The sequence below is a fragment of the Engraulis encrasicolus genome, chromosome 17 (genome assembly GCF_034702125.1).
Source record: "Engraulis encrasicolus isolate BLACKSEA-1 chromosome 17, IST_EnEncr_1.0, whole genome shotgun sequence".
Classification (NCBI taxonomy): domain Eukaryota; kingdom Metazoa; phylum Chordata; class Actinopteri; order Clupeiformes; family Engraulidae; genus Engraulis; species Engraulis encrasicolus.
Genome location: NC_085873.1, coordinates 53907182 through 53930123, shown reverse-complemented (window position 1 = coordinate 53930123; position 22942 = coordinate 53907182). Strand labels below are relative to the sequence as shown.

Here is a 22942-nt window from a genome sequence, read left to right as displayed (position 1 = left end):
CTACACTCCACTCCACTCCACTCCACTCCACTCCACTCCACTACACTACACTACACTACACTACACTACACTACACTACACTACACTACACTACACTACACTACACTACACTACACTACACTACACTACACTCCACACCACCAAAGTTAATTGGACCAGGGATCTGATGAGAAGGGCATCACTGATATTTTTTCCTTCATACTGACAACTTTGACTTTTTTTAAAAATTTCAAACACAAGATATGTTCTTTCTCATGGGCTCTTGTATTACCCTTTGTAATATTACATTTTCTATATTCCCTTTTTCAATCTGATTGAATGCATCATGCTGTATAATTTCAGTTAAAACCTTTTCTATAGAGGGAAAGAAATAGAAATGACTTGTTTACTCATTATTGATCATTGGCTCTAGCTGTCATTCACTTTGATAAATCCTCCATTTACTTAATGATGAATGATGCATGAACTCACACAGACCACCTCTCATATCAACTACTTTCATTAAACTGGACCAAGAGCAAACTTTCCTCTTAGAAGAGGAACGATTTTGAATAGACCAAATTAGAATTCATGCATTAACTAAGTCACGGATGAGAAACACCTGTTGTAGATGACAAATACCTCTCACTGATTACATTGCACTTAGCTGACGCTTTCATTTATTCAAAGCGACTTACAGTTATTATTTGTCAGGGTATTGGTTACAGTCCCTGGAGCAATGTGGGGTTAGGTGCCTTGCTCAAGGGCACTTCAGCCATGGATGGAGATGTAGGGGATTCGAACCTGCAGCCCCTGGATTGAAAGACCAACTCCCTAACCACTAGGCCACGGTTGCCCCCACTAGGCCACGGTTGCCCAAAGCAGCTCTTGCATCACCCCATAGTCATTAAACTAGACTAAAAAGCAGCCTTTTCTCATATAATTGGCCAGTTTTTTGGCGGATGCAGGGCTGGATTGAGATTGCCTGGGGCCCCTAGGCTACGCTGGATTAAGATGGCCTGGGGCCCCTAGGCTACGCTGGATTAAGATTGCCTGGGGCCCCTAGGCTACGCTGGATTAACCTTTAAGAGGGTGGGTTTTTGAACATTCTAGAATAAGAATGCGTTCTATAACAATGCAAGATTCTACAATTCCATATTGTATTAAATGACGTCCAGAATTCTATAGAACTTTCACTGCCCGAACATTCCCGTCACACCGGTGTGACGGTACACTCTTAAGATTGCCTGGGGCCCCTAGGCTACGCTGGATTAAGATGGCCTGGGGCCCCTAGGCTACGCTGGATTAAGATTGCCTGGGGCCCCTAGTCTAGCCTGGGAACTCCCATACTGCCTTTAGTTCTACACAATCGTTTCGATCTGAAAGACAGTCTGGCAAGGATGACTCATAACGTCCAAGATCATGGTACCTGTGTCATAATGGCCAAGCATTCCGACCTTTACAGTTTCTCTGCCCAATCAGAGAGCAGCAGGGCAGTGTGTCATAATAGCCAAGTATTCTGCCCCTTACGGAATTTACAATAGGCAACTCCCCGGACCTAATATCACTTGTGATTAGGTCTGGTGTTAACCAGGCAACCCCTAGGCTACGCTGGATTGAGATTGCCTGGGGCCCAAAGGCTACAAATTGCTCTGGTTATCCTGCTGACGGACAGACAAACCAACGCGACCAAAAACACAACCTGCTTGGGATAATTTCCAACACACCTTCCAACTACAGAGGTGTGCAAAATGTAAAAACAGGCAAAAATAAAATCAAGATAAAAATTTCCTTACCCTTCTCTGTGCGCCTCCCCCTTCTCCAGCTCCTGAATGACCCCCAGCAGCACCTTGATGGTCTCCTGGCTGGAGCTGATCATGTTCTCCATGGCCGACAGCTGTGCTTTTATATCTCCGTCCTGAGCCACGGGCACAATCTGTTTACACCCCTCCCCGTCCGACGCACCAGCTGCACCACCGACACCACCACCAGCGCTACCCCTCCCATCGGCCGCCGCTCCGGAGGTCGTCGTGGCGGCGGTGGTCGTGGTCGCCACCGTGGAGACGGCTACTTCCTCCATGGCGCGCAGGGGTCGTGCCGACAGGGTGCCCGCGTGGCACTGCGCCTGCGTGGTGCAACTGGCGGCGCGAGGAAGCGTCTGAGACTGCAGCCCGTTCAGCTGCATGCCCTTCTTGCGCTTGGCGCCGTGCGCCGGCGGGCTCTCCAGGTGCTCCAAGCCCTCCACCTGGGTCAGAGAGTTCCAGGCAATGGGCCCCGTAACCCCAGAGTCCGACTGACCCCCGCCCCCCGTCTCCTCTGCATTGAGCCTCCTGGAGGTCGCGTCATGGTCGTGGTCGCGTCCGTGCTGGTGGTGCTGGTGGTGGTGGTGGTGGCTCCGTTGGGGTCTGCTGCTTCTGCTTCCACTGTAGTCCGTAGAGTCGTCTGCGTCCGCGCTGATGCTGGCCACCGTGTCGCCCTCGTCGGCCGAGCAGCTGAGCAGGATGGAGTCGGACGAGAGCGGCCCGTCAACGCCGCAGTCGTCGTTCCCCCGGCGCGGGTGGAGCTCCACCGTGGCCACGCAGGTGTGCAGCTGGGCGTGCGTCTTCTCCGTGCGTCCCAGACTGCTGCTGCGCGCCGAACTCGGCCTGACTGGCAACGTTGCCACTGGGTAGTCCGTCGGCCCCGCCCCCGCCGCCTTGGCACGTTTGGAGTCGATCACGAACCCATTGTCCTGACCACCGCCACCTCCCCGCAAGGGCTCGACCGCCGCGGCGTGCTTGATGGTGTGGTGGCCCTTCTTGCGCTCAAACGGGAAAGTCTGGTAGCGCTTGCGCAAATTGGGGGATGTCTGGACACCCGTGCTCTTCGTGACGTTGGGTATCGAGCGCCTGGCGGGGACGGTCATGTACTTCCTGTAGGGCACGGGGTGGCCTCCTTTCGCCGCCGCCGCTGCCGCCGCCGCCGCCTGCTCGTTCTGCGCCTCGCAGATGTCCTTGAAGCGCACCTGCAAGCCCATAAAGTGAAAGCCCATTGGGAAACTCCAACTCCCATTGTCATTGTGACACAGCACTCCACAGCACACAAGTGAACACTGCACACTGCACACAACGAAATTGCATTTATGCCTCACCCGTGCAAGGGGGCAGCCCTCAGTGGTGCCCCATGGGGAGCAGTGCGGTGGGACGGTACCATGCTCAGGGTACCTCAGTCATGGAGGAGGATGGGGGAGAGCACTGGTTGATTACTCCCCCCACCAACCTGGCGGGTCGGGAGTCGAACCGGCAACCTCTGGGATGCAAGTCTGACGCCCTAACCGCTCACCCATGACTGCCCACCTGGAAGTAGGGTAGGGTGTCACAATATTCAATAAGTCAATATATCGTACAATACGTTTTTTTTACAAGCCTGATAACTTTTTTGACCACAATAAGTTATGTTTGCGTGCTTCTTTGTGTTACCTCGTCACTCTCTCTTTCTCTACCGAACAGACTGAATACTGATAGTCGTATTTCACTCATTTGCAATGATGCTTAAGCGTTGGTGATTGTCAGTCTGTGTGCCTTGTCTATCTATCTAGCTACCTATCTATCTATGTAGCACCCCCTGCTGCAACACTTTCAAAATTAGAAAGAGTGTATTCAAATTTTTATCCCATTGTCAATCCCACGACAACATTATCTTTTATCACAACAATTTCTTGGCCAATTTATCGTCCAGCCAAATTTGTTATGGTGACAGCCCTACTCACAAAAATACTGGATCAGAACAAGATATCGCAAAACACGCCCACTCAATGCAAAAGCGTGATGGAGTTGGGTCTCCTAAGGGGGCGTTGTCCCCTACTTCTTCTTCTCTTTTTGAGGTGTTTGCGCAAGACGTGCGCTACCGCCATCTACAGCGCTAAGGGGACTTCATTGATTCTCAACCTCAGGACTCCGAAGGTCTCCTAACCGAAGGTCTCCTAAAGGGGCGTTCACCCGACATAGTGGATACCAGAAAAGAAACAAAATGATGCTTCTTGTTAGATCCACCTTCTTTGCCTACGCACCTGCAAGGCCTTGTTCCGCTTGCGCACCTGCACCTGCCCGTCCGGAGACTTCACCTCCAGGGCAAGAGAGGGCGCTGTCTCCGAGTCCGACTCAGAGTTGGTGAGCATGCACTTTCCAGCCTCCTTGCTCACCATAGTTCCTGTGCAGAGAAGAAAAGAAAAACAAAGACAACCAGTCACCGATGTGCTTAACATCCCACATTTATCATATGGATCACAATACATAATACACAAGACACAACCGTGTTAGTATTGTAATTATATTGGCTTGCAATCACAGAGACTAATGCAGAGACCAGAGAGACAGAGAGATGCACAGAAAAGAAAGGCCAAAATAGTGAGAAAATTCAGCTTGGTTGTCTTTTAACATAGAGACTGATGATGCCCATATCAATAACAGAAATTTCATTAAAGTCAGGGAAATGAAAAGTGGAAATGAAAAAAGTCAAGTCAAGTCAAGTAGGTTTTATTGTCAATTTCTTTACATGCACTGGTCATACAAAGAATTTGAAATTACATTTCTTGCTTTCCCATGCAGACATAGACTAATCTAGGTAAGGACATAGACAGTATAGACATAGACAGTACTTATACATGGACATAAGACAGTATGGACATAGACAGTGCAAGACTGGACAACAAAAGACTTGTAGAGAACATACATTAAGAGGAGGTAATTGTTGTGCTTTTCCTAAAAGTCCTTTATGCGTTCTAGAGACCAGAGAGACAAATGCACTAAAAAGAGAGTCCAAAATAGTGAGAAAATTCAGCTTGGTTGTCCTTTAATATAGAGAGAGATGATGCCCATATCAATTACAGAAGCTTTGAAAATGATATCTGGGCGGGACCCTGTCCCCCTCTGCCTCCGTAGTCCCTGCAGGACAGTTGAAACCGTCACAATGGTTTTTTTTATTTATTTTTTAAAATATTTTTTTAAGCCTTTATTTGACAGGACAGTCGAAGATGGTGACAGGAAGCGAATGGGACAGAGAGACAGGGGAGGATTGGGAAATGACCCCGGCCGGACTCAAACCGGGGTCCCCGTGGGTGGGCTGCAAGCCCAAATGCGGGGGGCTTAGCCGTCACAATGTTTTTAGTCATGTGGTGCGTTGCTATGCACAACCGCATGGAGAGCTGCTCAGATCAACATTAATCTCACAGGAAGTGGAGCAGTGAGACTATCGCCCAATCAGAGATGAGCTGCGAGATTATCGCCCAATGGGAGATGAGAGTGGTGAGACTATTACCCAATAGGAGGTGAGAGTGGCTCAGGTTAACTCAGGTTAATCCAAAACGTCTGAGAATGCGCGCACATCAGTAGCACAGGTGCTGGACTAAAACAACAGATCACTGAAAGGAAAACATGAGTCCGCAACACTGGGTGCATCTCAATATGTGACCTTGCCTCCTCCACTTGCCTCCTCCACTTGCTTCTCGTCATGATGACATCACTGACAACAGCATTATATTTCAATATCTTGCAAAAGCTCAATTGTAAAGTCTTTTTCTCATTTGCAATTGGGATGGTGAATGAAAAACAGTCCCTCAAAAGTTGTTGTGGCGAGGCTGACAGCTGGGAAACTCTATCGCTTTCTCCACGGAGGAGGGGCCAGGAGGTGGGACGAGGAGACAAGCGCAAGTGGAGGAGGCAAGGACACATATTGGGATGCACCCACTGTTTGGTGCTCCCATACAAAGTTTAATGGCACAACGTTTTGGACTTTTAAGTCCTTCATCTCAATGCAACCAAGTTGTACCAAGGTTGATGCCACAGTGTACTTACAGTGTTTTGTGCCCCTTAAATGCAGTTTTTTGTGCATTCTTTTCTTTTTTCCATGCCATCCGTAATCAGTCATATTTTCCTGCCCCAAGAATGTGTTGACATTTAACAGCCCTCAACTTAGCTTTGCTCCGATGGAGGGAAGAGTTGGTCTCAGACGATTGTTTTTTAAATATTCAATTTAGCTTCTTTTTGTTTACCTTAATTTGTCATAGAGCAGCTCTTGTGTTTTACTAAGTGTCCATGGTAGTAATCCTCATTATGGCAGAACCAGCTTCAGGATTGATGTAGTGCACAGTGTGCGTGTGCGTGCGTGTGCGTGCGTGCGCGCGTGTATTTAGCAGCTTCAGGATTGATGTAGTGCACAGTGTGCGTGCGTGCGTGCGTGCATGTGTGCGTGCGCATGGCGTGCGTGTGTGCGTGCGTGCGTGCATGTGTGCGTGCGCATGGCGTGTGTGTGTGCGTGCGTGCGTGTATTTAGCAGCTTCAGGAGTGATGTAGTGCACAGTGTGCGTGCGTGCGTGCGTGCGTGCGTGCGTGCGTGCGTGCGTGTATTTAGCAGCTTCAGGAGTGATGTACTGTAGTACAATCCTGGGGTGAATTTCTCAAAACCAAAGTTGCTTACTACATTAGCTACTTTTTTGTTTTCAATACATTTTCCCATTGACAACTACTAGCTGACAGGCTAACAACTTCTCTTTTGAGAAACTCACCCCTGGCTCCTGAATGTCTCTCGCTTCACAGTACTGATCTTCAATAAACTGCATTCTTTACTCGCTTCACAGTACTGATCTTCAATAAACTGCATTCTTTACCAAGTGTCTATGCAAGTAATCCTCTTTATGGCAGAAACATCTTCAGGATCGATGTAGTACACAGTGTGTATGTTTGCGCGCGTGTGTGCGGGTGTGTGCGGGCGTGTGTGTGTGCTTGTGCGTGTGCGTGTGCGTGTGTGTGTGTGTGTGTGTGTGTGTGTGAGTTTGTGTGCGTATTTTGCAGCTTCAGGGGTGATGTAGTACAATCGTGGCTCGAGTGATCTTCAATAAACTGTATTGCGTTCTGCAGCTGGTGGGGCGCTACAAGGCGTTTGCCTTGTTGTTTGATGGAGCACATTTGGCTTTCCAAAGTAAACATCATCTCTCCTGCGATGCTGCCGGCAATTAGCTCTCTTAACCACTGTCCGGATTTTTAAAGCCGCGTCTTCGCTTTCCGCTCTAAGTAGCACCATAACTCCTCTAACATGTCGGGTGAACAACCCTGCCCTAGATTCCTATGTTCTCCACGGTCCGGCGTTCACCATTTGAATCATGGTGTGTTGTCTGTAGTTGGTAATCTTTGTGTGTGTGTGTGGTGAAATGGATGGATGGGGTCATTTCAGAAGTGTTTTCCTATCCTGTTGGCTTGTTTGTCATTGCCAGTTAATTGCATCTTTTAATCTCTCGCCTTCTCTCTTTACATTGGCCTCCGCGCCCCACACACAGACACACACACACACACACACACACACACACACACACACACACACACACACACACACACACACACCACTCCTCGCCCCACTGTGATGGGGAGCTGTGACTGAACTCCTATCTTTTCCATTAATTCNGGTCAACACACTCAAGCAAATAGTTTAATGGTTAAATTCCTAGATGGTACAGTTATGGAAAGTGTAGATGAATTCAAATATCTGGGTCTATGGTTGGACTCACATCTTTCTTTTAGGCCTCACATTGACTCAATTGTTAAAAAGATCAACTTTAATTTAAGACAGCTTTATCGCTCAATTAATTGCTTCACTCAAGATACACGATTAAAAATTGTTACCCAACTTTTATTTCCTATCATTGACTATGCGGACACTGTGTACATGAACACAACTCAATCCAATCTTAAATCGCTTACTGTTGTATATAATAGCATATGCAGATTTGTCTTGAGGTGCCCATTCTTGACCCATCACTGCGATATGTATCAGAGTATGAATATTCTATCTCCATCGGCCAGACGACGGTTTCACTGGTTTCAGTTCATTTATAAATGCAAATTTCTCAATTATCCTCTTTATTTAAGACAGTACTTAATCTCTTATAGCTCATCATATGCCTTAAGACACCATGATCATGTTTTCTTTTCTGTTCCAAGAATTTCCAAAGAGATTGGACGACGTGCATTTCAGTTTAAAGCCCCTTCTGATTGGAACAGCTTACCCTCCTCTTTAAGGTCCATTACATCTTTCCCTTCTTTTAAAGTATCCCTTCAGAACTACATTCAATCATCTGACCAATGTAGATGTTTCAGTTAAGTATGATCTGTGAAAAATGATATATGTTTTAGATTCTCCATAGAGTTATTTTTTCTCCCGTTGTCTATGTCTCAGTTTTCTTAAATTCTGGTTCTATACACATGTATGAACATTATGGTCATATTTATTTTGTGTTTTCTTTGGTTTTCTCCTCCTGTATTATGAAGAACTTTTTTTAGCCATGGTATTAACTTTAATTTATTTTGGTAAGAGATGGGGTGTGTGTGGTGGGGAAGAGCTGCAGTGTGTGTGAATATTTGTAATGTGTGTGTTATGTATGTTTCTCTGAGGACCCTCTCGAAAACGAGATTTTTATCTCAAGAGGCTATCCTCCAATAAAGAAATTTGAAATTTGAAATTCCTATCTGCACCGCTGGCAATTCTCATTTGTCACTCTGTTCATCTGGGCACTGCCTGCTACACACCACTCCGTTTCTCTGGGCACCGCTTCTGCCGCTGTCTCTGTACGTACGCCCGTACAAACACACACACACGCACACGCACACACATATGCACACACGCACACACACACTCATAAGTACACACTCATAAATATACACACATAAATATGTACACACACATATAAACAGTACACACACGTACAGGCGTGCACACATGCACACACTGAGAAAGCGAGAGAGACAGATGATGGAGGGTATGTGAGTGAGACGGAGGGTGACTGGTATGATTCAGCAACTTCATCTTGACGTGCTCTCCTAAGCCTCTTGTCTGCAGGGTCAGACGTCCTCTTAAGATATTTTATGATGGGCGGAATAAATGCCTTTTGAGCACCACAACTCCTCCTGTTTTTTATGATCATTCCACTCTGTCTAGAGCTGTTCTCCTGATGTTTTTGACAATCCTGGAATGGCTTTACCCTTACGGGATACAATATGACTTTTATTTTTTTTAAATAAAAAGCTTAACGAACAGACAGAATGCAAATAGGTTTCTTGACTCTAAATAGATCAGATCTCTTGACAATCTCTTTTTATATTAAAACAGCTGAAATGCTTCTGCTATCTTCAAATGATTAAATGCCTCTCTATGGCTGTCTAGATGCAGCCATAACTTTGAACTTCACGCAGCAGTGACCTTTCCTACTGGCTTCAGTTATGTAAGATATTCATTCACCTGTTATTAAATATAGTGTCATGCCTGTGGAGAAACACATTCATTTTAAACATGAATCACTGCTGTCCACCCAATGCACATCTGAACTGAAGGTTTTAGGAGTAATATTGAAAAGTGACGTTTTTTTTCTTCCTACCTGAAACATTATGGAAATTATCCGAGTTAGGTAATTAAGTTTGAAGGCAGTGCAATCCATTTGATTAATTGTGTAAATTTGCATATCTTGACAATGAGAGTGACACATTAATAGGCCATGGTATGACAGTACATATTTATATCAACATTTTCTGTCTCGCAAGACACAAATAAGCCTATATCTTCTTTGTATGGGATTATTGATATACCTCATTAGATGTGAATTTGCATTTACTTCATATTCATAAGCATCACATTACAAGGCTTGAAAACGCTGCTCAAACTCTCTGTTGTACAATAAAGGTGTTCATGTTCACACCTAAGCGTGCCTCTTGAAAAAGCCACAACACTCTGGTGTCATGAAGGCGTTCACGCTCACAGCTAAGCGTGGACAGACCCCTCACAGTCGGTAGCTAATTCACACCTAAGCGTGGACAGACCCCTCACAGTCGGTAGCTAATTCACACCTAAGCGTGTGTCTGGACTAGAGATGCACCGGATCCTGATTTTTAGGATCCTGCCGGATACTGGATCCACTGCTTAAGATCCTGCCGGATCCGGAACCAGATACCGGATCCTACGAAAGGGTTGAAACACATAGTCAACTCACACACGTGGGCCCTTTTTATTACGTTGGCTCAAACTATTTTTTAGACTCATTGCCTTATTGCCTCACTGCCTTCAACGACCGCTTCCAAAGGGCTTTCACTCCATGCAGCGATTGGGGTTGTGAAAGACTGACTGAAAAGCCTAGGCTAGAGATGCACCAGACCCTGATTTTTAGGTAACATGCCGGATACCGGATCCACTTCTTAAGATCCTGCCGGAGCCGGATCCTGTGAAAAACCCTATTATCCTGCAGGAATCGGAACCGGATCCGGTGCATCTCTAGTCTGGACAGACCCCTTACACTCGTTAGGCGTATTAGTTCACACCTCAGTGTGGACAGAGCCCTCACCCTCAGTAGCAGCATTAGTTCACACTGAGCTGAAATCTGTTGCAAACAACCTCCCCATTTCTGGACAGACCCCTCACACTGATATTGCATTCAGGCTGACCAGAATGGAGTCGGTGCCGTTGCCCGCACAAGTTACGTTCGGCACTAAAGTGCTTTCCTGCGAACCACCCGCCTTCATACCGGGCTCTGAACTTTTTCCGCACGTGACTGTGTTACCCGGATGAACCTGCTGACGGCCACGTTGTCGTCACGGTTCACAGAGAAAAATAGAGTATTTTTTCGCTTCGCACTGCAAACTAACTTTCCAGTCTGCAAACACTAAGAAGTGTGCCGTGAACACACCGGCCGGTTCGTGATTAGGTGCAGGAACAGGCGCCGGCATGGTTCTCAGTCGGCGTGAATGCCCCATTAGTAGCCGTATTAGATGTCCTGCTGAGCAGACATCAGCTGCCCTGATTGGAAACAGCCTCCCCATTTCACAACAGCTGTTCCCTCCACTATATGGCGTAGGTGGCCAAGAGGGGGCGAGGGCAGATGCATGATGGGAGTGCAGAGGCATGATGGGATTGGCGGCCAAGATACCGTTCACTTGCCAAGATGCATTTGTCCATTTTCATGAATGCTGTGAACAGACAGACACGCCGTCCATGAGATATGGCATTCACTCTGGCCTAAAATATTAAGCAAACACACACACACACACACACACACACACACACACACACACACACACACACACACACACACACACACACACACACACACACACACACACACACACACTTTTACACATTGCACATACACTGGTGCTCACAAGCAGACAGACAGACAGACAGACAGACAGACAGACAGACAGACAGACAGACAGACAGACAGGCAGGCAGACAGACAGACAGACAGACAGACAGACAGACAGGCAGACAGACAGACAGACAGACAGACTCTCTTAAAGAGTAGTGAGGCTGCACTACACTGCTGCAGGAATGATTAATCTGGGGCAGCAGTTCTCAAACTTTCCCCCCTGGCTCATTCCATGTCAATTCACACGCCTTCCCCACATGACCCTCTCAGATGTACCCGATATCTCACATACAGGTACCTTTTGATGTCAATTAAAAGAATGCCAAGTATTAGCACCCTACGTCTAATGAATGAGATGAAGCCCTCCAAAGTTGGGGTGCCATGCCCACCTTTCAAGCCTGTGAATTGCATACAAAATTTACAAGCAGATTTTGACACCTCTGATTTTAGTTTGAAGGAAGATACAGGCCTAAAAATCACCATGGCCCCTCAATATGACCCTGTCTACCAGATGATGTACTTACAAATAGCATGCCTTGATTATTTTTGGCTATATTAAGCCTTACAAACTGAATTTGTGAAAAGCGTGATGAAGAGTCTTGCCATTTTGGGGTTCCAGATCTTGGAAACAATGTATGCTTTGGGAGTTATAATTGATTTTCCATCATATTTGGGAACTGTACAGTGTATTCTAAAAAAAGTAGGGCACTCAGACTTTTAATGATGGAATAGGAGGGACTCAAAAACAGCTTTGAGACAAAATTACCTTACGGTACCCTCTACTTCAGGCCTCAAATTGACCATGTGGGCACTTGATGACTGGAACGCCCTTTTAACCCCATGTACAGTACCACTTTATCAAACATTCAAGCTTGGAAAAACTTTGTTTTTCAAAGTTCTTCATATTAATTTTGGCCTTCAAAGTATATGTTTTTGTCTATGTGTTATCACAGTGTCTGTTTTGTCTGCTGCCATCTGCTGGTCAAAAAACGCAACAACAGTGTAATGTCAGAAAACAAAAGGGGCTCGAAAATCTTGCCCATACTGTAATTTACCAATAAAGTAGCTTAGAAATCTAGACAGCCCTAAGGGTTAAGTTCGCTAGGCTACCAATAAATCACTTTAATTCTACAGTGTATTGCTATATTTTAATTAGGATTTTAACGAGCATTATGCAGAATGCTCAATCATGATTACATTTCTACCAGGACACCCCCACCCCCATGTCTGGTAAAAATGTAGTGCAGGGTGAGTCCATCTTGAGACTGATATCATGATTGAGCATTAAGCAGTCACACTTGGGAAATTATTTAAACTATAAATATTCATCATGCTTGTTAAAATCATAATTAGTATATCGCACTATACTATATAATAATTACAGTGTTTTATTGGTAAATTATGGGCAAGATTTTCGAGCCCCTTTTGTTTTCTTACATTACACTGTTGTTAATTTTTTAGACCAGCAGATGGCAGCAGACAAAACCGACACTGTGATAAGCTATAGAGAAAAACATATACTTTGAAGGCCAAGATTAATATGAAGAACTTTGAAAAACAAAGTTTTTCCAAGCTTGAATGTTTGATACAGTGCTACTGTACATGGGGTTAAAAGGGCGTTCCGGTCATCAAGTGCCCACATGGTTAATTTGAGGCCTAACGTAGAGGGTACCGTAAGGTCATTTTGTCCCAAAGCTGTTTTTGAGTCCCTCCTATTTTATCCTTTAAAGTCTGAGCGCCCTACATTTTTTTGGAATACACTGTACAGTTCCCAAATATGATGGAAAATCAATTATAACTCCCAAAGCATACATAGTTTCCAAGATCTGGAACCCCAAAATGGCAAGACTCTTCAACACGAGTTTCACAAATTCAGTTTTTAAGGCTTAATATAGCCAAAAATAATCGAGGCATGCCATTTGTAAGTACATCATCTGGTAGCCAGGGTCATATTGAGGGGCCATGGTGATTTTTAGGCCTGTATCTTCCTTCAAACTAAAACCAGAGGTGTCAAAATCTGCTTGTAAATTTTGTATGCAATTCACAGGCTTGAAAAGTGGGCATGGCACCCCAACTTTGGAGGGCTTCATCTCCGCAACCGTTGGACGTAGGGTGCTAATACTTGGTATTCTTTCAATTGACATCAAAAGGTACCTGTATGTGAGATATCGGGTAAATCGGAGAGGGTCACCTGGGGAGATTCTAGGGAATCATGTGAATTGACATGGAATGACCCTCCTACGTACCCCCTTGTACATTTCAATGTGGTTGGTGCACCCCCATTGCGAATATTTTGGTGTGCTGATGGCAACGCAAGCATAGATTCACTACACATTCACTGCGCATTATGCACAGTGTTTTTGGGGAATCCTCTTTTCCAATAGTCTAGGAGTTAAACTACACTTCAGATGAACCCTTCCAGCATACAATTCACCATACAATTAAAAACGACTTAATGTTCCTCAATGCTGGATAAAAACTCACATATCCACCATCGCTCTGTTCAGCTCACGCACCCCGTTATGGCGGGCCACGCACCCCCACAGGTGCCCCCCCCCCCCCCCCCCCCAGTTTGGGAAACCCTGATCTGTGGTATTGATCTGCACTTCCAGGAAGGCCTGCAGAGCGTTGCATCCACACACACACACATTTACTCACAGCGCTGTTGTTCAAATAACGCAAAGACATGGGCGATCAATTTGTCTCACTTAACATAAGCACGCACACCAAGTTCTTAATCCTATTCTTGTATTTATGCATTTTGAAGTTCATGTTTTGACAGCTCTGAGTATCTGTTTAGCAGCGTACGTGTGAATGATTGTGTGCACAACACAAATCCTCAGGATTCTGCATGCATAATTCACTTGTTGTAGCTCGATATTCTTTGCCACAAACAGCGTGTGCGGCGTTGTGATTATGCAAGCAAAAACAGCCTGTTAGCACACACAAGATTCAAATTAATTTCTCGAGTAAGGTTTTGAAAATAAAATGGCCGCAGAGGGGGAAAAAAATGGGATCTTTTACGAAACAGTCTATCAGAATCTGTTCGAGTACATCCCCATTTCAGATATGTTTATTTAATTGTATTTTTTTACATTATTTATTAAGCCTACCGTAGCGCCAGTCACAATTGACTTCCCTCACTGGGTGGTGGCTATTATTCCTTGTCTTTTTATCGTCTGCTCAGACTTCTTCCAATTGCCGTCAGCCACCAATATTAAAAGCATAAAATTCATAGCCTGAATTTTCTTTGAGCATAGGAATGAATTTCATATTTTAGTAATGATCATTCCATACGCACGCACGCACGCACACACACACACACACACACACACACAACCAGGAGAAGAGATTCTGCCAGTGCTCCTGTGTGTGAGTGGAGAGTGAGAGAGAGCAGGAGAGAGCAGGACAGGGAGGGAGCGAGAGAGAATGAGAGAGCAGGACAGGGAGGGAGTGAGAGAGAATGAGAGAGATTGCAAGAGTCTGTTTACTGGCCAGGCCTGGCAGCCCAGCTTGTTGGAGACGCTGCCTAGCCCTCACAGTAGCCCTGCTTCTGTGCCGGAGCGTGTTTGTTTCCCTGCAAGGGGCCGGCTATGCGTTTGTTCCCTTGCAAGGAGTCTGGCTGTGCGTTTGTTCCCTTGCATGCGGCCAGCTGTGCGTTTGTTCCCCCGTATGGGGCCGGCTGTGTGATTGGCTTTAAAGGGCTGCATTGCTGCAGTGTTTGATAGCTGCATTTGGCACTGGGGGTGGGGGCAGGGACGGAGTGACTGAGAGAGGGGGGAGTAGGAAGGGAGTGACAGATAGAGAGAGTGAGAGGGGGATTGACAGAGAGCCACAGATCAGTGCCGAGAGCGGCCTACTGTGTGATGCCACAGCACTATGTTCTCTACTGTTTGATTCCATAGCTGCCAATTCCACTGCAATACTGATCTCTCTGGCTGTGTGTTTGCCAATTCCACTGCAATACTGATCTCTCTGGCTGTGTGTTTGCCAATTCCACTGCAATACTGCTCGCTCTGGCTGTGTGTTTGCCAATTCCACTGCAATACTGCTCGCTCTGGCTGTGTGTTTGCCAATTCCACTGCAATACTGCTCGCTCTGGCTGTGTGTTTGCCAATTCCACTGCAATACTGCTCGCTCTGGCTGTGTGTTTGCCAATTCCACTGCAATACTGCTCGCTCTGGCTGTGTGTTTGCCAATTCCACTGCAATACTGCTCGCACTGGTCCTATAGCCACTCAAGGCTATTTCACTTCAACCTGGTGCCGTTCTGCTGGGCGACTTCAGTGGAACCCTAGCGTTTTTAGTTTTTTTTGTGCCATGTTATTTTATTGGGCCTTGGTATTTGTGGTTTGGGTTGATCACAGGAAGAACAGTGCTTCTGTAAAGGAGAAAGCTGATGTGTTGTCAATAAACCAATCTATTTGGGACATTGTTGCATAACCGGCATCAGTTGCGTAATGGTGTCAGACAGGCCATTATATGGGGTTGGGGATGTATAAGTAAGGGTTAACGTTCGGCGAGAAGGTCGCTACCGTGGAATAGCAGCACGACAGAGAGAATCTTTAGACCCCGACGCGGAGCGGAGGGGTCTTGTTCTCTCTGAAGTGCTGCTATTCCACAAAGCGACCGACTCGCCGAAAGTTAACCCGCTTATTATATGGATATACTTAAATGATTCACACATGGCGGGGACATTTCTTTAGGCCTATTTAATGTTAAGTCTATTATAGTTTTTAATGTCAAAAGATTGTTGCTGCGCAAAACAAAACAGTGCCGTTGTGGAACACCGCTAGGCAACAGCTAGGTAGTCAGGACAACAGGTGTTGTCTATCACAGCAGCTGATTAGAGTCTTGTTGAAAAGTCGCTTTAGCAGTGAAAAGTCTTGTTGCCATTGACAGCGGTCTGTTATAGACCAACCCGTCCGTTATCGAAAAATAACAGACGTGCTAACGTTGGGGAGCCCCGTTGAAATGAATGGAGCATTCGACCGATGACGTCACACCATATAATAATAGCAGGTAAGCCATTAAATGGGGTTGGCTATGCATAATAGCAGGTGTGTCTGTCTGCTGTGGGCATGCTCTGCTTAACCCTGGCTACAGAACTGTACTGGAACTGGCATCACAAGACTTTCCTAGACCCCCAGGGAACTCTTCCGGAACTCTTGTCAGCCCCTGTTACCAATACAAGAGTCTTTTAAAATATTGCTTCATTTTTATTATGCCCTCCTCAGCGATGTAAAACTGAAGAGGAAGCAGCAGATGCGGGGGCCGGGTGGTGTGGTAGTGTGTGTTTTTAATTTTCCCCCTTGGAAAGGCCGGGTGGTGTGGTAGTGTGTGTTTTTAATTTTCCCCCTTGGAAAGGCCGGGTGCTGTGTGTTTTTAATGTTCCCCTTGGAAAGGCCGGGTGGTGTGGTAGTGTGTGTTTTAAATGTTCCCCTTGGAAAGGCCGGGTGGTGTGTGTGTTTTTTAATTTTCCCCCTTGGAAAGGCCGGGTGGTGTGTGTGTGTTTTTAATGTTCCCCTTGGAAAGGCCGGGTGGTGTGGTAGTGTGTGTTTTTAAATGTTCCCCTTGGAAAGGCCGGGTGGTGTGTGTGTTTTTTAATGTTCCCCTTGGAAAGGCCGGGTGGTGTGTGTGTGTTTTTAATTTTCCCCCTTGGAAAGGCCGGGTGGTGTGGTAGTGTGTGTTTTAAATGTTCCCCTTGGAAAGGCCGGGTGGTGTGGTAGTGTGTGTTTTTAATTTTCCCCCTTGGAAAGGCCGGGTGGTGTGTGTGTGTTTTTAATGTTCCCCTTGGAAAGGCCGGGTGGTGTGTGTGTGTTTTTAATGTTCCCCTTGGAAAGGCCGGGTGGTGTGGTAGTGTGTGTTTTAAATGTTCCCCTTGGAAAGGCCGGGTGGTGTGTGTGTTTTTTAATGTTCCCCTTGGCTGGTGATATTCACCCAGGCCACATGTTCCTGATGCTGGTTACAGTAGTACAGAGTACAGTACTGCATTAAGGGGGCATTCGATCCCCTTCTAGAGGCTGACTACAATACTACATTAAGGGGGCATTCGATCCCCTTCTAGAGGCTGACTACAGTACTACATTAAGGGGGCCTCCAATCCCCTTCCAGAGTCTGAGTACAGTACTGCATTAAGGGGTCCTACAATTCCTTCAATCCCTCTCCAGAGGCTGGCTACAATACTGCATTAAGGGGGCCTTCAATCCCCCTTCCAGAGGCTGAGTACAATACTGCATTAAGGGGGCCTTCAATCCCCTTCCAGAGGCAGGTTGCAGTAGTACAGAGTACAGTACTGCATTAAGGGGGCATTCGATCCCCTTCTCGGGAACACCACAGTCAAGAGGCTGCCTGTCGACTATATCCTGTGCCAGCACCTTGCACTGTGGAGCGGTGTGAGTGAAAGGCATTTAATCAGTGAGCCCTGTTTGTCAACCTGCCGTCTCCTGGGGGAACAGAAGGAAAATGAAAAGGATGTTTTCAAGATATGATGTGAGAATTTAAACACACTGTACACGGCACACACCACACAGGGCTGGACTGGCCATCTGGCAAAGTGGGCATTTCCTGGTGGGCCTTGCACACTTGTTTTTTTCAGAAATGTACAAAAACATTTTTTTTTTTTTTTAATTATGTTTCTGAAAATAGGGGTCCATGAGGGTGCGGGGCCCACCGGTGAGTCATGTCTGCACCTTTAATTATGAGGGGCCCCTTTCAGCCATAAGTGCCCGGGCCCTATTTCTCCCCCATGAGGGGCCCATTAAGCCAAACGTGCCCGGGCCCTATTTCTCCCCCAGTCCAGCCCTGCACCCACAGTACAGCTGTAGTGGCTGACTTTGACCCGGGACAAGTGGAACACTTTGTAGCCGTTAAGCTGTGTCCTTCTAAGTGACGTGTGGTTGCGCTTTTGTCCCAGTGGGTTCTGGCTGACAATAGACATTTGTATTTGTATGGTTCTGACAGTTCAATTGCCTTCCAGACACAACATGAGCAATGGCAGTCCCTCCGCTGGCGCCTGCTGGATTTGTTGGGCTGCTATTTCATTTTAAGCACACATTTGTCTTTCACTTTGTTCTGTTTCTTCAGCTGGTTTAGAGCTGCATGTCAATGCATCTTGTGTCCACACATCCCTGCCCCTCTCTCTCACACGCTTTTTAACATTCAGATATACATAAACCCACATTAAGTGCAGGACATTCCAGGTTTTTAAGCTGGTCATTATGTGGCCGTACACATGACCTCTGTAAATAAAAGTTATACATGTATATTTGTTTGTCTGCTGTCGTCTTTGTCATTGGACAGAAATTTACTTTTGAGCCACATCCACTTGTACAATACAGTTAACTTTTGTACACACTTTTGTGAGAAAAGAGCTTGTCACACCAAGTGCACTCGGGTATACTGTATGTTCCAGTGTATAGCCAATATGTCCTTTCACACAAAGTGCACTCTCTCTATATATATATAGAGAGAGTGCACTTTGTGTGAAAGGACATATTGGCTATACACTGGAACATACAGTATACCCGAGTGCACTTGGTGTGACAAGCTCTTTTCTCACAAAATATATATATATATATTCCAGTGTATAGCCAATATGTCCTTTCTTTTGCTCCCCCCTCTGAGATCAGCTTATGCAGCAGTCGGCCATTAGGCAAATGGTCATTAGTGCTGCAGTCAGCGTGCTACAGTACACAGGACAGCTTTTCAGGCTTTTCAGGCCGTAATGATAGCACTGAGAAGTGAAGTAGTCATCTCTCATCTCCCAGATTGTGAGTTTTGCAGAGGCAGTGGAAGTGTCAGTGATGACTGGAGAATCGAAGAAAATGTGCTCTTGGGCTCGGGGTGGGCTTGGGGGAGATAATGCTGAGTAGGCATCCTCTCTAGAGCATGTGATTAGGACATTGTTACTTCACAACACCGCTTGTGGACATATGGGCTAGAGATGCATCATTGTGAGCATCTGAGTTTGGACTGCATTGCTGAGCAGGCTTGTGAGGATGTGAATAGAAGGACTGCATTGATAAGCAGGGGTTCATTTCTCAAAACCATAGCTGCTACAGTTGTGCTCATATGTTTACATACCCCAGCAGAATAAACGCTTTCTTCGCGATTTCTCACAAAATATGAAGGATTACACAAAACCTTTTTTTCACTCATTGCTAGTAACTAGCTTAAGATATTTATTAGCAATATTCTGTGTTTACTCTTTCAAAAGCATGATCACAACCCAAACTACCCAAATGACCCTGTTCAAAAGTTTACATACCCTAGTTTCTAATGCTGAATATGGCCCTGTTTAACATCAGGGACCACTCTAAATTGTTTGTGGTAGTTGTGGATAAGGCTCTTAATGTTCTCAGATGACAAAACAGCACATTCTTCCTGGCAGAATGGTTGTTTCCTATAATATTTTTGGGTGTCTTGCTGGAACCTCACATTTGAGGTTTCCCCTGAATGGCTCAATGATGTTGAGATCAGGAGAGTGAGACGGTCGCTCAAAAACTTAATTTTATTCTTTCTGAAGCTAGTGACAGGTTGATTTGGCTTTCTGTGTTGAAATATTATATAAATAGTTAGTTAGTTTGTTCGTTATTTGCAATGTAATTCCCCATTGCCAGCTCCCAAAGTGGCTCACTGACTAGCGACTATGCTTACGAGAAATGCACTTCAGGCTTGTGAGGATGTGAGTAGTAGGGCCGCGCTGCTAAGCATCCTTGTGAGCATGTAAATTAGGACTGCACCGGTAACAGGCTTGTGAGCATGTGAGTAGTGTTGCAATGTACTGCACTGCTGAGCACCCCAGGCCTGTGAGGATGTGAGTAGTGTCGGACTGCTCTGCTAAGCAGGTGTCCGTTTCTCGACAACATCGTTACTAACTGAGTTACTAACTGGTTAGCAACGATGCTTTCGAGAAATGGGGTCCACTGCACTGCTGAGTACCTCAGGCTTGCGAGCATGTGAGTAGTGTAGCACTGCACTGCTAAGCACCCCAGGCGTAGGACTGCACTGCTATGTAGTCTTGTAAGGCCTGTGAGTAGTGTTGGACTGCACTGCTATGTAGTCTTGTAAGGATGTGAGTAGTGTTGGACTGCACTGCTATGTAGTCTTGTGAGGATGTGAGTAGTGTAGGACTGAACTGCACTGCTAAGCACCCCAGGCCTGTGAGTAGTGTGGGACTGCATGTGAAGTGGAGCTGTAGCGAGAGCTGGAGCTAATGGACTGAGTCCTGCTAGCCGCCACGGTGGCTAACGCTGTCCTTGCACTCAGATAGCAGCAGGAAACCCCAAGGACTCAGTTTGTGGATAGTAGGAGAGAGAAAGAGGGAATGGGAGAGAGAAAGAAAGAGGGAAGGAGAGGGGGATAGAGATGGAAAGAGAGCGGGAGAGAGCAGTAGGAAATCCCAAGGTCTCATTGAGGAGAAGGAGGGAGGGAGGGAAGGAGAGAGAGAGGGAGGGAAAGAGAAGGAGGGAGGGAAAGAGAGAGGTAGAGATCCGCAGGGAATCCCAAGGTCTCATTGAGGAGAGGGAGGGAGGGAGGAAGAAAAAGAGAGGGGATAGAGGGAAAGAGAGGGAGGGAGGGAAAGAGAGGGAGAGGGAGAGATCAGCAGGGAATCCCAAGGTCTCATTGTGGAGAGAGGGAAAGAGAGAGAGGGAGGGAGGGAAAGAGAGAGAGGGAGAGATCCGCAGGGAATCCCAAGGTCTCATTGTGGAGAGGCTGCTGCTGCCTGGCTCTACTGTGAGGGGGTATCCTCGAATAGTGAAAGCCTTAAATACATGAAAGTCACTCACTTAAATCATGCTCTCTCTCTCTCTCTCTCTCTCTCTCTCTCTCTCTCTCTCTCTCTCTTTCTTTCTTTCTTTCTTTCTTTCTTTCTTTCTTTCTTTCTTTCTTTCTTTCTTTCTTTCTTTCTTTCTTTCTTTCTTTCTTTCTTTCTTTCTCTCTCTCTCTCTCTCTCTCTCTCTCTCTCTCTCTCTCTCTCTCTCTCTCTCTCTCTCTCTCTCTCTCTCTCTTTCTTTCTTTCTTTCTTTCTTTCTTTCTTTCTTTCTCTCTTTCTTTCTTTCTTTCTTTCTTTCTTTCTTTCTCTCTCTCTCTTTCTCTCTCTCTCTCTCTGTCTCCCTTTCTCTCTCTCTCTCTCTCTCTCGCTCCCCCCCCCCCCCCCTCTCTCTCCCTCCTCCCCTCTCTCTCTCCCTGTCTCATCTCTCTAGTCTGTGTTCTGCTGCTGCTGGGGGGGTTGCTCTCTGTAATCCGGCTTTACTTCTCTGTCCCAGCCTGCCCTTAATTTATTTATTTACTCTCGTCTGCTCTGTTCCATTTCTAACAATAATTACACACAGAGGACGTTACTGTCTTTAGTCGAGAGAAGACATGTACAAAATGCACCATTCTCATTCTTTGTTTTTTTACTTTATGAGCGAAAGAGGTAATGTGTGCGTTCGTGTGTGTGTGTGTCCATGAGATGTGGTGGGAAGGCTGCTTATGAGCACAAGAGCAGTAACAAAGTGCAGCGTGGTGATGGTGGTCATGGTGGTAATGATGGTAATGATGATAGTGATGGCGGTGGTCATGGTGATGGTGATGATGATGGCACCCAGATCTGGCCATGTAGATGCTTTAATGTGTTGGTGATGGTAATGAGGATGATGATGGTGATGATGATGGTACTGATGATGGTGGGTGATGATGGTGGTGATGATGATGATGATGGTAATGATGACACCCTGCAGGTCTCGGCATGCTGCAGATTGCATTAATGTGGTGGTGGTGATGATGAGGATGATGGTGATGAGGATGATGGTGGTGATGATGATGGTACTGATGACACCCTGGTCTCGGCATGCTGCAGATTGCATTAATGCGCGAGTAAGTGCAGCAAGGGGTTTAAGGGATTGTGTTTCTAGTAATTGTCACTCAAATCTGGGTCAGACCTCACCATGGCCTTTTCATTTCAAAGAAATTTCGCTCAGCTCAGCTCAGCTGTTGAGATGTTTCACAATCTGGCCCATTGTGTTCCTACTGGTGCTGTGCCTGTCATGACATCGGGACATACAGTACTGAACTGCACATACAAACTGAGACACAGTAGAGTGGACAGCATTCCTACCAAAAAAGCAAGGTTTTTTAACAGTTTCTTCCCAGCAACAGTGAGGCTGATGGCAAAAAAGAACACTTGATCCACTTTTTTATTCTTTTGATGTCTCTGGTTTTTGATTTTCATCACTTTTTAATGTATTTTGTCTTTTTCCTATTTTTTTTTCTATTTAATTCTATTTATCTATTGACTCAGAGGGCCTGCACAAGCGCTCCTATGTGCTTGGACTACTAGTTTATGCACAAATGGCAAATAAAGTACTTTCAACTTTCAACTTTGGACATCAAGTGTGTGCTTCTAGTGCTGTGTATGTCATGACATCGGGACACACAGTACAGTACATGTGCAATGGAAGGTGCACTGCATTGACCCCATGTTGCAGTGCTGACAGACCATTTAAAAAGAGTAAATCTTGTGAATTTGGGTTTGCTAAAATTCATACATTTTTTTTAAATTCTGAGGTAATGTTAGTTTTCAGTGTTACGGTAAATCGTATTCATTTCAAGGGATCTTATGTCTTGGTGTTGCTGTTGTCCCTATGTTCATGACTGGGATCTTATGTCTTAGTGTTGCTGTTGTCCCTATGTTCATGACTGACCTTATGTCTTGGTGTTGCTGTTGTCCCTATGTTCATGACTGGGATCTTATGTCTTGGTGTTGCTGTTGTCCCTATGTTCATGACTGATATAGCCTTGTAGTTCTCTCTCAAAAACA

The 22942-nt window shown here is 45.9% G+C and overlaps 2 protein-coding genes across 2 annotated transcripts in view; one reads left to right on the top strand and one right to left on the bottom strand.

Moving 5' to 3' along the window:
* The window catches only part of LOC134466937 (inhibitory synaptic factor 2A), a 42345-nt gene extending 37935 nt beyond the window's left edge, over positions 1 to 4410 (bottom strand). Inside the window, exons 1-2 of the mRNA XM_063220863.1 lie at positions 4028 to 4410; positions 1776 to 2983 (exon numbers count right to left, since the gene is read on the bottom strand). Coding sequence (XP_063076933.1) covers positions 1776 to 2983; positions 4028 to 4252 — 1433 coding nt within the window. The 5' untranslated portion in view covers positions 4253 to 4410. The remainder of the gene's footprint in view (positions 1 to 1775; positions 2984 to 4027) is intronic.
* The window catches only part of LOC134467115 (dedicator of cytokinesis protein 1-like), a 551248-nt gene that overhangs the window by 265078 nt on the left and 263228 nt on the right, over positions 1 to 22942 (top strand). The window lies entirely within an intron of this gene.